Source organism: Malus domestica, chromosome 12, assembly GCF_042453785.1.
Source record: "Malus domestica chromosome 12, GDT2T_hap1".
Classification (NCBI taxonomy): Eukaryota; Viridiplantae; Streptophyta; class Magnoliopsida; order Rosales; family Rosaceae; genus Malus; species Malus domestica.
The window spans coordinates 20,479,285-20,495,724 of NC_091672.1; the positions used below are offsets into that span (position 1 = coordinate 20,479,285).

At 38.2% G+C, this 16,440-nt stretch overlaps 2 protein-coding genes across 2 annotated transcripts; both read right to left on the minus strand.

The window, feature by feature from the left end:
- Positions 1–6,789: 6,789 nt before the first annotated feature.
- LOC103450206 (organelle RRM domain-containing protein 2, mitochondrial-like) lies at positions 6,790–8,216 on the minus strand. Its single transcript, XM_008389517.3, has 3 exons — positions 7,977–8,216; positions 7,274–7,342; positions 6,790–7,174 (listed from the first exon to the last, which is right to left on the minus strand). Exons 1-3 carry the CDS (start codon positions 8,092–8,094, stop codon positions 6,933–6,935), a joined length of 429 nt encoding a protein of 142 aa, XP_008387739.2. The 5' UTR covers positions 8,095–8,216; the 3' UTR covers positions 6,790–6,932.
- A 1,194-nt stretch (positions 8,217–9,410) lies between these two features.
- On the minus strand, positions 9,411–16,163 carry LOC103430360 (uncharacterized). The gene is made up of 19 exons (XM_008368493.4): positions 15,865–16,163; positions 14,832–15,760; positions 14,663–14,731; positions 14,383–14,581; positions 13,625–13,709; positions 13,385–13,453; positions 13,184–13,265; positions 13,027–13,086; positions 12,869–12,921; positions 12,610–12,788; positions 11,948–12,131; positions 11,599–11,656; positions 11,438–11,494; positions 11,113–11,358; positions 10,656–10,717; positions 10,451–10,507; positions 10,265–10,358; positions 10,012–10,152; positions 9,411–9,831 (listed from the first exon to the last, which is right to left on the minus strand). The coding sequence occupies exons 2-19, from the start codon at positions 15,588–15,590 to the stop codon at positions 9,748–9,750; spliced, it is 2,538 nt and encodes an 845-aa protein (XP_008366715.2). The 5' UTR covers positions 15,591–15,760; positions 15,865–16,163; the 3' UTR covers positions 9,411–9,747.
- Between the last annotated feature and the right edge of the window lie 277 nt (positions 16,164–16,440).

Below are 16,440 nucleotides of genomic sequence, written 5' to 3' on the forward strand. Positions count from 1 at the left end.
CCAACACTTACATAAAAACACATGGTGTATCATCCGTGTTTTCGTCATAACTAAAAATTTCTCCTAGATATGGAGAAAATTTTCATTTTTATGGGAACACAAGTGGTACACCACATGTTTTAATAGAAGTGGTGGGAAATTTTATTTTTTAAGTAATTAACTTTTTAGCACATATATCCTACTATTTGTATAATGACACGTGATGTACCATTCGTGTATCGGTTACATTGAAAAATCTCTCCTAGATATGCTCATACACAAACATCCCTCATCTTCCTCACCGTAAACCCATCTCTTCTCCATCTGCTCTGATCGTTTCTCTCCGACAACCCCAACCCTAATTCCATTTATTTTCCAACAACCACCTCTAATCCTTCGCTTCTCTGGCAATCGCCTCCGATTCTAATTTTTCCGGCAACTGCGAATAGACGGCCTCCCGCGATGGACGTTGTTGTTCCCCATCGGCCTTAACCTACTGCTCCCCGATGGATGCCCTTGATTTCAATCTTAGGAAAACTAATGAAAATGACTTGAAAATTTTGAGTTTTAATGATAAGGACAAAATAAAAGGTAAAATGTGATAACAGTATACAAAGCAAGCTTAACAGCTTGTGATCGTGTGGTTGTAATAGTGACAAGTGTAGTCATCATGTAATCTTTGTAATAGCTTAGAAAGTAAGCAATCTAGTTAGATATATACTCTACATAACCATCATTGTAAACATATGAAAAAGTCAAGAAATAAAAAAGCATCTTTTCTGCCTAAAACTCTCTTTCTCTCTCTTCGTATACCTATTTCTTCTTATGCAAGAATACATCTTCTCTGTATTTGTTGGTATCTTTACATGGTATCATTCGCCGGAAAAGCTTCGTGCTTGAAGGTTAATTGATCTTGGTTCTTCTGCTTCCGCTCTATCTCTTTTATTTCTCGATCTTTTTAGGGTTCTCATTCCCCTATTCTCATCTGGTTCTCGATGGTTGTAATTGTGCACACCAGGTGTTTGATCTTTTGTCTCAGTGAAATTTTCTTCGAATTCTTGATTCATATTGGATCATGGTGACTACGCAATTGCAAATTCTTCAATCTCCTATTACCTCTCTCATCTCATCAGTTTCATCCTCTATTTCTGTGAAACTTGATGATTCTAATTACCTCACATGGCATTTTCAGATGGAGCTTCTTCTCGAAGGCCATGGTATTATGGGGTTTGAGGATGGTACAAACCCTTGTCCTGCGAATCATAGCGATTCAATTGAGTCTTCCAGTGATTTGCATAACAGTGATGCTTTTAAGATTTGGAAATGCATGATCGGGCTCTCATGCAACTCATCACGGCCACATTATCTCCTACTGCGATTTCGTGTGCTATCGGTAGCACTAGTGCTCGAGACTTGTGGGTGCGTCTTAAGGAACAATTTTCCATTGTTACTCGGGCCACAATCTTTCAGATGAAATCTGAGTTGCAGAATATCAAGAAAGGTACATATTCTATTTCCTTATATCTTCAACGAATTAAAGAAGCTCGTGATTACTTGGCTGCGGTTGGAGTTCTATTTGCTGATGATGATATTGTGATTCTAACTCTTAATGGTCTGTCTTCTGAATACAATACATTGAGGTCTATTATTAGAGGTAGGGAGAATGTTATCTCTATGAAGAATCTTCGCTCACAATTGCTTGTTGAGGAAGCAATGCTTGCTAATGTTCCTGTTACTCCTTTCCTATCTGCAATGGTAGCTAGCAATTTGTCTGATGCGTCTAAGCCTCCGCACTTTGAGTCCAATTCGACTCTTCCTCATTACTCCAGCAATGGTTATTCCTCAAATGGCGGTTCATATAGTTCTTAGGGAAGCTTTTATTAGTCCAATGGGTCTGGTTCTAAATCTACTTACAACAACAACAAGGGTAAATGCAAGTATCACTACAATTCCTAGTTTGGTAATGCAAAGCCTGGTTCTTTTCATAACAATGCTCCTGGTATTCTTGGTACCTCTCCACCAAAGGCACAAGGATTTTTCCAAACTCTATGTCAAATTTGTGGAAAATTTGGACATCTAACTGTTACTTGCCGGTTTCGAAATACTGAGAACTCTATTCCCGAAGGCTGTCAAATCTGTGGAAAAAGGAATCATAGTGCTCTTTTCTGTCATTTTCGAAATGCCAACCTACAAACTCAGCAAGTGTCAGCTATGCATGTTGCTACTCCATCATCTGTTCCCAATGCTCATCCTCAACAAATTTGGCTCATAGATTCTGGGGCTACATCTCACATGACTGCTGACCTAAATCAGTTGTCATTGGCTTCTCCATTTCCTTCCAATGAGACAATTCAAACAATGGGTGGTGGTGCAGGTTTATCAATCTCCCACATTGGTTCATTAACTCTACATACACCTTTCAAACCACTGCATCTTAATTCGGTTCTATATGTGCCTAAACTAACTCAGAATTTGTTATCCATGCATAAATTGTGTCTGGATAATAACTGCTGGTTAATATATGATGCTTTCTGTTTTTGGATCCAGGACAAAGCCACAAGGAGGATTCTCTTCAAGGGACATTGCAGTAATGGATTATACCCTATTCCCCTACCAGTTTCATATCATTCTTCCTTACCCAGAGTACAAGCTGCTTTCCTTGGACAACATGTATCTTCGAGTCTATGGCATAATAGATTAGGCCACCCATCCAATTTTATAGTATTTGCAATTTTAAGAAAATGTAATGTATCTGATATACCTGATCATAAGTCTAAGATGTGTCACTTTTGTCTAGAAGGGAAATTTTGTAAATTGCCATTTGGTGACTCTGTCTCTAAGTCCATACATCATTTTGATATTGTTCATAGTGATGTATGGGGTCCTTCCCCTTGTAATTCTGTGGAGGGTTTTAGATACTATGTGACATTCATTGATGAATGCACTAGACATTGTTGGCTCTTTCCTCTCATCAATAAAAGTGATGTTTGTTCCACTTTCATTGCCTTTTACAATTTTGTGTTAAATCACTTTGCTCTTTCTGTTAAAACTTTACAAAGTGATGGGGGAAGTGAATATATTAGCAAGTCATTTCAACAGTTTCTTGTGACCAAGGGTATTAAACACCAACTTTCATGTCCATACACCCCTGAACAAAATGGCCTAGCTAAAATGAAGCATAGGCATATTGTTGAAACAACCATAACCCTTTTGCAAACTACCTCATTGCCTCCAAAATTCTGGTATTTTGCATGCCAAGTTGCTGTCTACCTTATTACCAGAATGCCAACACCTGTTTTACACAACAAATGTCCATTTGATTGTTGTTTAAAGATGTACCAGCTATCAATCATCTTCGGGTATTTGGTTGTTCTTGTTTCCCACTGTTAAAACCTTACAATAACACCAAGTTGCAACCTAAAACAACAAAATGTGTCTTTTTAGGCTATGCTTCTAGATACAAGGGCTACCTATGCTGTGAAGTGAGTCAACAAAAGATGTATATATCTAGGCATGTTATTTTTTATGAGAGTGAATTTCCTTATGCCATGTTGTCTTCCAAAATCTCAAATTCCTCATCTTTTCCTCCGTCTATTTTGTCATCCTCTATTTCAATGCCTTCTGTTACACATGATAATTAGGTTGTTTCCATCTCATCTGCCTTTAACTCACCTACACTTGAGTCTATTCCTAACTCACCATACCCTGAATCCATTACTGCAACACCAACACAGTCTATTCTACCTTATTCCCCTGTGGTTGCAGAATTGTCCTCTGGATCTAATCATCATGATCACACTGAGTTTTCTTCTGAGTTTCAACCTGAGAGTTTGCAAGTGGTTCCTTCTCTCTAACCTATGAATACACATGCCATGCAGACAAGATCCAAAAATGGCATCTTCAAGCCTAAAGTTTTTCTCTCAACAATTGGAGAGGATAATCCTCTTGATTTCACTCAGGTGGAACCTTCAACATACAAGTCTGCTCTTAAATCCTCAGTATGGAGTGCAGCTATGAAAGAAGAGCTCTCAGCTTTACATTCTCAAGGAACTTGGTCCTTAGTTCCTCTTCCTGCAAACAAGAATTTGGTAGGGTGTAAGTGGGTCTTCAAGATTAAAAGAGATGCAGATGGGAACATTTCTAGATAAAAGGCAAGACTTGTTGCCAAAGGCTTCAATCAAGAAGAGGGTATTGACTATGGGGAGACTTTTAGTCCGGTTGTTAAACCACAACTGTGAGGTTAGTTTTCGCTTTAGTTGCACAGTTTGGTTGGTCTTTAAGGCAACTTGATGTGAAGAATGCCTTTCTTCATGGCATTTTACAAGAAGAGGTTTATATGTCTTAACCTCTAGGTTTTGTCAACTCTCACCAACCCTCTCATGTTTGTAAATTACATAAATCCCTATATGGCTTGAAACAAGCCCCAAGGACTTAGAATGAGAGGTTTACCAATTTTTTGCCTTCTCTGGGTTTTCTTACAACATATTCAGACTCCTCCTTGTTTGTGAAACATGTTGGACATTTTGTGGTCATTCTCTTGCTATATGTGGATGATATAATCATCACAGGCAGTGCTACTGCAACTATTACTGATGTTATACAGGCTTTAGCTCAAGAATTTGATATTAAAGATTTGGGACCCCTCCATTACTTCTTAGGGATCCAAATTACTCATCATTCTACTAGATTATTCCTTTCATAGTCTAAGTATGTTTCAGATTTGCTTCACAAGACTGTATAGGTCTTTCAAAACCGTGTAATACCCCTTGTCTGCCTTATACTAGGTTACTTAAAGATGATGGAAAACCCTTTCATGATCCAGCATTGTATCGAAGTGTGGTGGGTGCTCTGCAATATCTTACATTTACAATACCCGACATTGCTTTCTCTATGCATCAAGTGTGTCAGTTTATGCACTGTCCCATGGAATCTCATTTTATAGCTGTGAAGAGAATCCTCAGATATCTGAAACCCACAATGGATTATGGTGTTCAACTAAGCAAAGGGGATTTATGTTTAACTGCATTCAGTGATGCTGACTGGGCTGGGGATCCAAATGACAGACGGTCTACTACATGTTTGGTGGTCTATTTAGGGTCTAGTCCCATCTCTTGGTCATCCAAGAAACAAAATATCGTTTCTAAGTCCTCAACTGAAGCTGAGTACCGAGCACTTTCATCCACAGCTGCAGAGATTGACTGGATCACTCAACTTCTGAAGTTTATTCGGATTGATGTCTCATGTCCAGTCACTCTTTTCTGTGACAATCTTTCTGCTATAGCCTTGGCTTATAATCCAGTTATGCACCAACGGACAAAGCACATTGAAGTTGATATTCATTTTGTTCGAGAAAGGGTTGCCAAGAAGTTCCTTCAACTTCAGTTTGTTTCTTCCAATGAACAATTTGCCGATATTCTTACCAAGGGATTGTCTACTCCATTGTTTAGGACACATTGTTACAATCTCAGGTTGAGCAAACCTTCTCCGGTGATTGAGGGGGGATGATAACAGTATACAAAGCAAGCTTAACAACTTGTGATCGTGTGGTTGTAATAGTGACAAGTGTAGTCATCATGTAATCTTTGTAATAGCTTAGAAAGTAAGCAATCTAGTTAGATATATACTCTACATAACCACCATTGTAAACATATGAAAAAGTCAAGAAATAAAAAAGCATCTTCTCTGTCTAAAACTCTCTTTCTCTCTCTTCGTATACCTATTTCTTCTTCTACAAGAATACATCTTCTCTGTATCTGTTGGTATCTTTACAAAATAAATAGTACCAGGTTTGACTTTTTAGTGTAAAAATGTGGTTTTTCATTAAAATGAACAGAACCGCAGGTTTTTCATTAAATCTCCCTTCAATCTTCTGTTGTGTGGTCATAATACCGATCTTCAAGCCATGGTGAGGGCGATGTTTGTATAAGTTGTTACCGTTGTTTGGTTACATGTTTTATATAACTTAAACTTTAACAGGTGTCCTATTTACACCACTTCAAAGAGTCACTATTTTGTGTACTCCATAGTGAGTAGCCAAGTATTGCCCTGTCTTGCATGTGAGTACTACCGTCAATGCCACATATAACAAGTTCAAAGACAAGATAATGAAAGTGTTGCCTCTTAGTACTACAATTAATGGTAATGTTCACAAGTTTAAGGTTCGGTTAATGTTCTTATGCTTTTCTTTTTCAAGCATCTTATTGTGATAATTTTTTCACGGTTATGTTACAAACTATTACTTGCTCTCTAACAACCCAAGTAGTCAAGGTTTACTCTTTATCATGAAAAAAATAATCAACTCGGGTTTTTTTTTTTTTTTTTTTGATAAAAAATAATCAACTCGGGTTTGTAAAGAAAAACACTCCTCAAAATCCATATCGGTGGATATCTTCGTAGGGAAACATTCTGTTTTAATAATTTGTCAAAGCTAAACAGTGGTGCAGCAAGATCACGGTGTTCCACCATTCGTGCCTAACAAATATCACCCTTAAGATTAAAAACTGAAAAAAAAAAATCAAATTTTCGAAGTGCATGGTTTAACAGAATCAGTGTAAGTTTTTTTTCTTCTTTTTCAAAAGGGGAATCAACTAGTGGTAAGTCATGATTATCCACTCATTCCCGACCTGGAAGAGCTATGGGAAATTTCACGTTTCCCGTGACCACAGTCAAGTAAACTCACCAGCTCGGAGCATCGAATCCGGAACCTCCCACATTTTTTTGTTTATTGGGGAGCCGCAGCCCGCCAACTTACCACTGGGCCACTTGCTGTGGTTTCAATGTAAGTTCCATAGGTAAAATGTGCCAGAAAGGTTAAGAGAAGGAAATTTAAAGCACGGATAACCGTGTTTAAATAATTCAAGTGTTTCATATTTCTCAATACAAATAACCAGAGAGAGATTAGTGTTGAAACTACCCTCCACAATGAGATTAAACCCAAGCAACTTATGCAGTCATCATCCACACCATCCAATCGTCTTGTTTGATCTGAAGCCGGTTTCTGAAGGGTCTTGCGATGCTTGCGGTGGAGGGGCATATCTAGGCTCCCTAGGCTTGGCAGGGTCGACGAAAATAACCCACCCATCCAAGAACTTGGCATTCATTCCTTCTCTAGCTTTCTCAGCTTCTTCAACTGATGCGTATGTGATGAAACCGAACCCCTTTGATCTTTGAGACACCCTATCCATGACCACCTTAGCTACATGGCCAACAAATGCAATGCGTTCGGGTTAAAGCATTGTAAGAAAGGTTGTTAGGACTTAGGAGAGCAAATGAACAAGCTAGAATCGACTTTTACCATCTACAATCTGTCCAAATGGGGAAAATGCCTCTTTAAGCTTTTCGTCCGTTGTTAATCTCGAAAGACCTGCTCATTGCAAATAACGAAACAATAGTAATGATTCAAGATTCAACATATTCGCGTCTTCAAGATTCTACAAATGGTAATGTAGTCTCCTCAGGAGCTCAACAGTTCTTCGGTAAACAGATGGCATATTTACAGCCATATTTGTTCTGTTTTCTTTTCGATCAATTAGTCAAAATATTCGAAATTATTGGATTGAACCCTTGTTATTAAATTAAAAAATAACAACAAATAAACACAGATTGAGGCACAAGAATATGCAATTACAAAAAGGCCTAATCGCTTATAGACCACAACAAACATACACAAAAAGTCTAAAGGAGCACCAAATTATACAAAAAGGAGCACCAATTATATAAACTCGCATAATGTGGGTGGAAACCACAGCCATTGATCGTAATGTGTCAATGTTTCATCGACAGGTCGTCGATATTTAATTTCAGCCAGTGGGATTTGATTTCTGATCAATTTCGCCAAGTTCCCAAAAAAGATTCAACCTTTGACAAAATAAGTGAAAAAGAAAGAATTTTCGAAGCAAAGAAATGAAAACAAAGCATGGGTTTCTGCAGGATTCGATTGAATTTCGCACACAGTGAAGAACAGAGAAAATAACGGAGTGGGTGAGATCGAAACATACCGCTGATGAATAGCCTGGGGGATGTGAGAGTTGAATTGTGACGAATGGCGGCGAATTGGGAGTGGAGAGCGGAGGAAGATCCGCCGAGGACGCGTTGGAAGGTGGAAATGAACGCCATTTGAATTTTGAGGTGATCCGACTTCAATGGACAGTGTGTGATGCCAGAGTTGGGGGATTTTGGGGGTTTAGGGTTTAATGAGCAGAGAGAAATATCAGGTTCGGGTCGGGTGGGAGCAGAGTTCCAGAAGCTTCTACTCTTTGTCCAAAACCAATAGGCCCGACCGGGCTTGGCCCAATTTGGATTTTTCCACAAAAGTGAATGTCACGACTCACAAATTTAATAAAGTTCCGAATATGTCCCCGATCAGACATAGTGGAAGTTTAGAGGGTCGGATGGTCACATGGTTCGGTCGTCCGTACTTTAGAATTTCTCGACATAAAAGTTTATGGGAATGTAATACTGGAGTCACCAATTACATTTCTAATTAGTTTCATGGTTTTTGTGGAATAAAATTGTAGCCTAATCTAGCATCAAATAAATCTTAAATAATTTTAAAAAATATAAACAAATACCGAACACTAATTTTTAATAAAAATATAATTGGAAACACTAAATAAACAATAATTCTATCATGATTTATTGCCCCTTAATTATCTGTTTAGCGTCCTTGAATTATTTATTTATTATATGTTTGTGAACAGGTTCTATTTTTTGAGACGAAATGATAGTAACTTTATTGATAGGATTATAAAGAATTACAGTCTTGAAAAATATGGTTCTAAATAATATCATGAGACTTCTCAAATCAATACGAATCAAGATCTGAAACAAAAGTCAACTTAGCCATTTATGCATCACAAAATTAGTGGTTCTATGAATATGACATACAGTTTATCCAAATTTTGCAAGCAAGCTCGAAAGTCACCGCCTCTAAACCCAGCCAAAGCCATCACCGCGGAGGCTGCCCAAAGAGTTCACAACCTGAAGGGAATTGGATTCCATCCCGATCCATTTTCTAGGGATCACCACATTTCAATAATTTATTGTGTATCATGCGATCAGAAATCATTTGACTTTTTTTTTTCAAAATCAAACACAAACAATATTTAATAAAAACTAACCGTATAATGTATGATAAACGATTAGGACATAAAAATCCCTGAGATTCTAAAGAGGATCCTCTTCCAACCTGAAGGGAGTAACTTTTAAGTACAAACATTCGACCATCCCTTCTCCAAAGCCAGCTGCACACTTTCTAGCAGCATGGAACTCCACCACATCGAGCACTGTTACAGGTGGGATTTTCAGACAAAACCTCCAGCATAACTACCGGCTTTGCAACCGGTTTTATTCGAGAACATTTCACATATTCATATTTTATGTTACATGAGTTACCGTCCATAGTACTAAATCCCAAAGTGGTAGAAGCAAAGTGACAATTCAAAGTGAACACAAATGAAAAATGTGAAACATCATCGTCATACGGTAACCAAATAAAAACGTGGGATGGATGCAGGATAAAAGGTCAGCATGCACTTCTTTTTCTTCTCTTTTTACGTACTTTCTTCTTACTCATCTTCCTCCTTTTACTCTCGAATTCCAGTTTCTCCAATAATATTTTTCTATAAAAAAAATCCTCAAACTGCTGCTTATTGGAGAGGTGAATCAGTAACGATATTACATGACAAGTGAAGCGCGAAAAAAGAAAAAACTAACATGTAAAAGAAAAACTAAATCTAACTTCGAACATCACGGAAAATTGACGAGTTGTCAATCCGTCAACTTCACCACCTTTTCTAGCATTGACGTCCCCCTGAAAATTGTCAACTGCACTTCCCTCATGTATTTCGATAACTGGCAAATAAGAGAAGTTCAAGCGGTTAGGGATTGTTAACATTCACTAGCTGCTAACATCAAGAAGATTGAAAACAAGAAGAGCCCGCCTTGTAATACCTAGTTAGAAAAATCAAATTCTCTGTAACTGCGTACTATCTGCAGATAATATATGCAATTCAAGTAACTGTATTCACTTACCTGCTCGTCTCTCATCTTTCTAAATCCTAATTTCCTCGTCCAGATTGACTCAGCTTCCTCAGCTGCGGGGAGAACCAGTTTTTCTACTTTCAGGGAAATAAGTAACCTCTCTATGCATGAAAATAATGCTTGGAAATAACCCTACAAACACCAAAAAACAATGAGGTCAAACTTCAAAAAACCGGTGATTTTCATAGAAAAGAAAACTGTAGTATTATCAGATAAACGCTAGCAGATTCTAAATCCAACTTACTTTTCCTTGATGTTCTCTACTAGTAGCAACAATAGGAAGCTCAGCAACCTCCCGACCAAAAACCCTAAGGAGACCAGCAGATACAACAACAGACCTGTACATAAACGAAAACTATTACTAGTGTAAATTGGTGTGACAAAACCATCAAGTACTAGAATTCGTACTAACACCGGAGGAGCAACGTACCCCACTATTAAAACTACACAGTACATGCCTCCAAACTCTTGACCTGAAATATTTCTCCTGAAAAATGCCAGAAAAAATAATTGATTCAATAATATTTTTGTCAGAGAAATTGTATTGGATGAACAAACGCTACACAAAAATACATAATTCCAAGAAGCAACAAATAACTAAAAAACAGTGGAACAAATTAAAAACCACCACTTACCCATATACCATGACAGGGATCAAGTCACGACCAGATTGTGCAACAATAGGGTCAAAGCACTCCTGCCAATTGAGCACAATCAATTTGAAGGTGACAACAGCGATAACTATTCCATATAAATTTGCCCGCACAACCAATTTGAAGTGACAACGTATGAAAGATACACAATTGACAACTAAGAAGTGACGGAAAAATACATAAATAGGAAGCCTAATCTAGAACGCCAAGTGACATACGAGAGAAGCCATTCCCTCAATATATTTGTCCTGTATAAGTTTTGATGACTGAAACATAACTTACCAGTTCTAAAAGTAAATTCTATTTCTTTGTGAATTTTAAACATACAATTGGGAAAGAATAAAACACCAAAGTCCAAGTTCAGTGTCATACGTTGAAAGGCATTAAATGAGCATGAAAGAATAAGGGTAACAATTCCAACGCACATATATGTACTTACTCGAAAAATAGCAGCAGCCCTTGAAAGGAAGGGTAGGTGTTCCGGATAGCGCCTCTTTCCACTGAAAACTCGCCATTGGACATCTGCCATTCCATCAATAAATATGCCTCTGTCTGCATGCTTCCGGATTATTGTATCTGATAATGGAGCTGGAACATGCTCTGCTTCACTGAGTACTAAATTCTGTAAAGCTGCATGAATCCTGTTACAGTCATCACAACAAAACCATTTATCTTTGGGGAGTTCCTGCAGTAAGACAGCAAAAAATATAAATTAGCATCCCAGAAATATAAAAAATTTAACCACCACAAGGTTCAGAACATACTTTTAAGTCACATAATCCACTGTTTCGTAAGCAGCCAACATGGAACTCCTTCTCACACTGAACAAGAACCAAGGGTAAGAATAAAACGATGATAACTAAAGAGAGAAAATTTTGACAACTCTCGTTGTATGTGATCAAAAGAATGAAAATGAAAGTCATACCTGATCACAGATTATTACAGTTCGTTCATCAAATAAAGCCGCACTGAAATCATGGCTCCTAAAAATACAAAATAATTTGTTACCACCTATGAGTTATAACCAAATGGCAAACATCAAGTGAAGGAATTATATCACAAGAGTCCTCAAGAGAAATTATATAAAAATATTGCAAAGAAATTGGGTAGAAACCAGGGTACCACATTTCCAACAAAACAGTTTGTAGCCATAAACGTTGACCATGATGTGAGAAACTCAAAAAAATCAACCGACTTAATAAAACCTTATTCACTTCAGGCTACTTAAAATGCATACAAGAAATAAATGGAATTCATACACAAGAGGAACCAACCTGCAAACAACGCAGCCACCAATTTCATACTCAGGTGCATTGAAGACCCGTGTCAACCGTATTACAATAGGTCTTCCAAAATTTGAAGATTCCCCAGCAGCAGCTTTTCTACCAGGTTCAAACTTATCTCTACAATCTGGACAATGCCAATCACCTTGAGGAACCCGTGGTAAATCCAAACAAGCTGCAATATAAACAAAGGTTAGACCCAAAATAAAATGAAACACCTAACAACTACTAACTTGATTGACTCATAGGGATATTAAAATTCTTAACAACCTGATCAATATATAAGATGACTTTGTTTCTCAACAAAAGAATTGAAATCAGTTTATTTTTTTGAAGCATGAGTAATATTAGCTGTGGGGAGAATACATCCTATCATTCGATTGAGAAGACAGTGATGTGGAACAAAAAAAAATTCATCAAACCATTAAATTGTTCAGTAATTTCAATTCAATAGCACTACAAAAGCATGAGGAGTGATGAGGAACAAAAATCATTCATCAAATCACTTAAATATTCAGTTAAACTGGGGAAAGAACAAAACGGAATGTATCAAATGTGATCTTAAAAGTTGATGAGCAAGCCGTAAGAACACAAAGCAAATGTATACATCCACAAACTAAAATCAAATACCAAAAATTAGAAACAATATCAACCTGAATGATAAGCACGAGGGCATCCATCACAGAAAATCATATCCCCTGTATCATGTCCACATACAGCACACATATCATCATTGCCATCACTGCCACCAATTGTCAGGTTTTGGCCATTGGCCAATGACATGGCTATATCGTGAAGTGTCAGTCCATTGGAAATATAGATGTGACGGTAGCTGCAAAATGAAATAAATTATCTACACATGACACACTAAACAACTAGAACAGCAGCCAGAGCTCTTTAAAAGCTACTCACGGTTGACGCCTTGCAGCCATTCCAGCATGAGCTTCAAACTGTGAAGGGCTTATCTGTTTTCACATAAAGAGTAAATTGACATGAGAAAAAAGGGAAGGAGGGGCTAGACCAATATACAGGACTCAAATTTGATGTGGTCTGTGCAGCTCAGTAGTTACCTCTTTGTCACAGCAATTACAGACTATCCCATTTCCCTGCTTATAGCCACTAAGTAATCTCTGGGAATACCACAGCATCAAATCATTTAAAGATCAGAAGTTACAGGCATCCACACATGAAAACAGCATTACCATGATAATTATATCCATAAATTACCTGCCCCTTGATATAGTATGCCAATTTAGCTCCATCTGGAAGTCCATTTGGCATAAATAGTAACCGGTGGAGATCATTATCCCTGTCAACCAACAATATTTTCCCAATCAAACAAACCTCTCCCATCATTGAGCAGCATCTTATAAAAAACTCCTCACAAAGAATTACAATAGGAAAAGGAGGGGAAGGGATGATGCAAACCTTTTCCTATTGCCACCTTCAGCAGTTTTCTTCTGGTACATAGCTGCATACGGATTGTGGAAGCTTGGTCTGCACAGCAGATACAGTTTCAGTTTTCTCATGCAAAAGACTGCATGTTTCAGTTTTCCATTAGCCAGTAAATAAATGAAGTTCAATCACCGTTAAATTAATCTAACAAATTTATGATGGACATATATTCAGTGTATAGAAAACAAAATTACCATGTGTTATGTTTATTACCTGGGAATTGGATGACGCAATTTAGGAAGCTTCACACGATGTCTTTTCTCCACTTCAGCCATTCCATCACTTCGATTAAGAGTTTCTGCAGAATGTTTTATATATCGAAAAAGGGACATTGGGGTCTTAATAATACATTAACATAATTTATATATCAGCCGGACACAATTTCGTTTCCTTTCCTCGATCACTGTTCCCTTAGCATTTTCGGTCTTCCAACATAAGCATTTTCAAACGCAAAATTTATCAAATTGCGATATCTTTACCCAACTTTCATCTGACTAGATTACACTACCCTCAAAAACCTCATCATGCACATGACAAATGAGCTTCATGGATGGCGGATTTTCTAGATCTGAGATATATGGTATTTGTCCAGGGAAGTTAAGAAAAATGATGGTGAAATTAAACATGAATTGGAATCAAGCTCAAACCAAGCAACGAAGTTTTCTTCTGACAAGCCCTCCCCTTCCTCGTTCACTTTCCTTGCCATCCCCCTTCAATTCCATCAAATAGTTCCCATCCAAAACAAATATACACATCATAATCATCATCTTGTTGGGCCTACTTGGGATCCTACCTAAGTGGGTCTGGATGTCGTCTGATGTCATTTGGGCTACCGCATGTCCATAAATCCTATGTGTGTTAGAGTCAAGTATTGGCTTTTTTATTAAGGGAAGGGCTTTTGTAAAAGGCTTATTGAGAAAAGAACAATTTCTGGAAGGTAAAAAAAAAACTAAGAAGCCTGTTGCTATTACCTTTCCAAACCCGGAAGGACTCTTCATTGAGAGCAGAACCAGCAATATCCTTTATCACTTCATCCAGACTGCTTAGCGGAGCAGTCTTCAGTTCTTGTATGATGCTATAAACTGCCCTCCCATTCTCCATGTATATGTGATTGTTAGGATGCCGAGTCTTGACACCAGCATGCTGCTCAAACTCATATGCACTGAGTACCTGCTCATTGCATTGAATCAATCAGCTATAAGCAATATTGCACTTAAACTCTAAAACAATGTAAACAGTGAGTATACTTGCCCTGGTGAAATTGCATGATGAGCAGCCGCACAAATAACCACCGCCACTTATAATTCCATGTAGCTCTATCTGCCAAAATTTATATTAGAACCTCCATAGAAAATAAATATTCATACCGCAAGCACATATTATATCCAACCCAGAAGAATATATATGTTTGATAAAATACCTTTGGCGGGGAGGAAACATACGTCACTCGAGCTCCATCAAGAATACCAGTAGACAATAGCTTCTTAACATTTGAAGGATAGCTGCTCGGAACTACATAGTTAGAACTTTCCAACTTTGAATTAAGCGCACAAGGATGAAAGTTGCCGGTTTCAGCGCATTGCCTCCAATATGAACTAGCTGGAAACTCCCTACTTGTACTAGGCATCGCTTGAAAGTCCATTCCGGGCTCCTCGTGTGAACCTCCATGTGAAAGGTCTTGATTACTCGCAGTCTGATTCTCCTTTTTCTTGCTGAACTTGAACGTAATCTTGCGAATCCCAGATGAACTGGCAAGCTTAGGAATTTCTACCACAACACGAGAGGTCAATACATCACCATTCGTCTCGTTCTCAATTTGACAATTATCTTTCTCGGTACACTGTCCATTGCTCAAGGTCTCCTCTGCACCCGAATTCCCCGAACATGAGGACTCAACTTCACCACACTCTGTTCCGCTACTATTTACCAATTCCGCAGGTTGGCTAGTAATGTCCTGAAAAGTGGAGCTGTTCTCTTTCGGAGACACAACGGGGTTTGATACTTCCGATCTTATATCCTCATTGGAATGCTCCTTCACTTGCTTCTTGTTTGGAAACCCGTCTGCCCCGCTATTATCTTCGAGACACTCGTGCTCCCGCTTCAGTTCAGTTCTCGGGAAGTCTTCTGTTTCCACTTCCCCATCTCTCAATTTCCCCACACAAATTGCCTCTTCTCCCATCCAACTACAACTCCACTCCAAAATCCAAATTCGACAAATCCCCAAAAACCAACACTTTGAGACTGAGACAGCATTCAATCAGAAACCCAATTCCAAAAACGAATCCTAATTCACCGAGCTCGAATCACGAATCACAGTTTTTCGCTCAGAATTCGAAAACAGTTTTTATCCTTAAAAACAAGTAATCGAATCAAAACCAAACCACAAAAACGAAAACAAAAACATTGGAACCATCAGTTTAGGAAAAGATTCGAAAAGGAGTTAAATTTAATACCTTGTGGTACTTCAAATCTGAAAAATTCGAATCGAACAGGACTTGGAAATCCGATAGAAGAAAGAGGAGCTCGGAGATCCAAAGCGATTTCGAATCGAATTCGGAAAGATGCGGATCTGAAATTCAAACAAAATAAATCTGGGTTGTTTGTGTGGAGTGAGATCTCTGAAGAGGAAATAGCGCGGGATGCGATAAGGGTTTTAAGAAAAGTGTGAAAACATGCAGAGCGGCAAAAATAGCGAAATGAAAAGCTTGCCTCGCGCCCCAGATTCAACTTTTGAGGGACAGATGTACTCCATAAGACACAAATATTATTATTTCTCTTTTTCTTTAAATAAAATAAAATAGAAATCAATTAAAAAAATGGTGACGAATGAGTTTCTTTGGAAGAATCCAGAAGCCAGGTGGATAAAGCTTACGGGCCCACTTTTTGGACGAACCGGATGGCGCCGCGTGGCGTACAACCATCGGGACCCATAGAAACATTGTGAAGTGTCACGTCGATGACACGTGTGATGGGATTTGGAACCGCGAGTCCCGCGCCTTTTCAATTTTCCCGGGAATTTTGACCTTGTA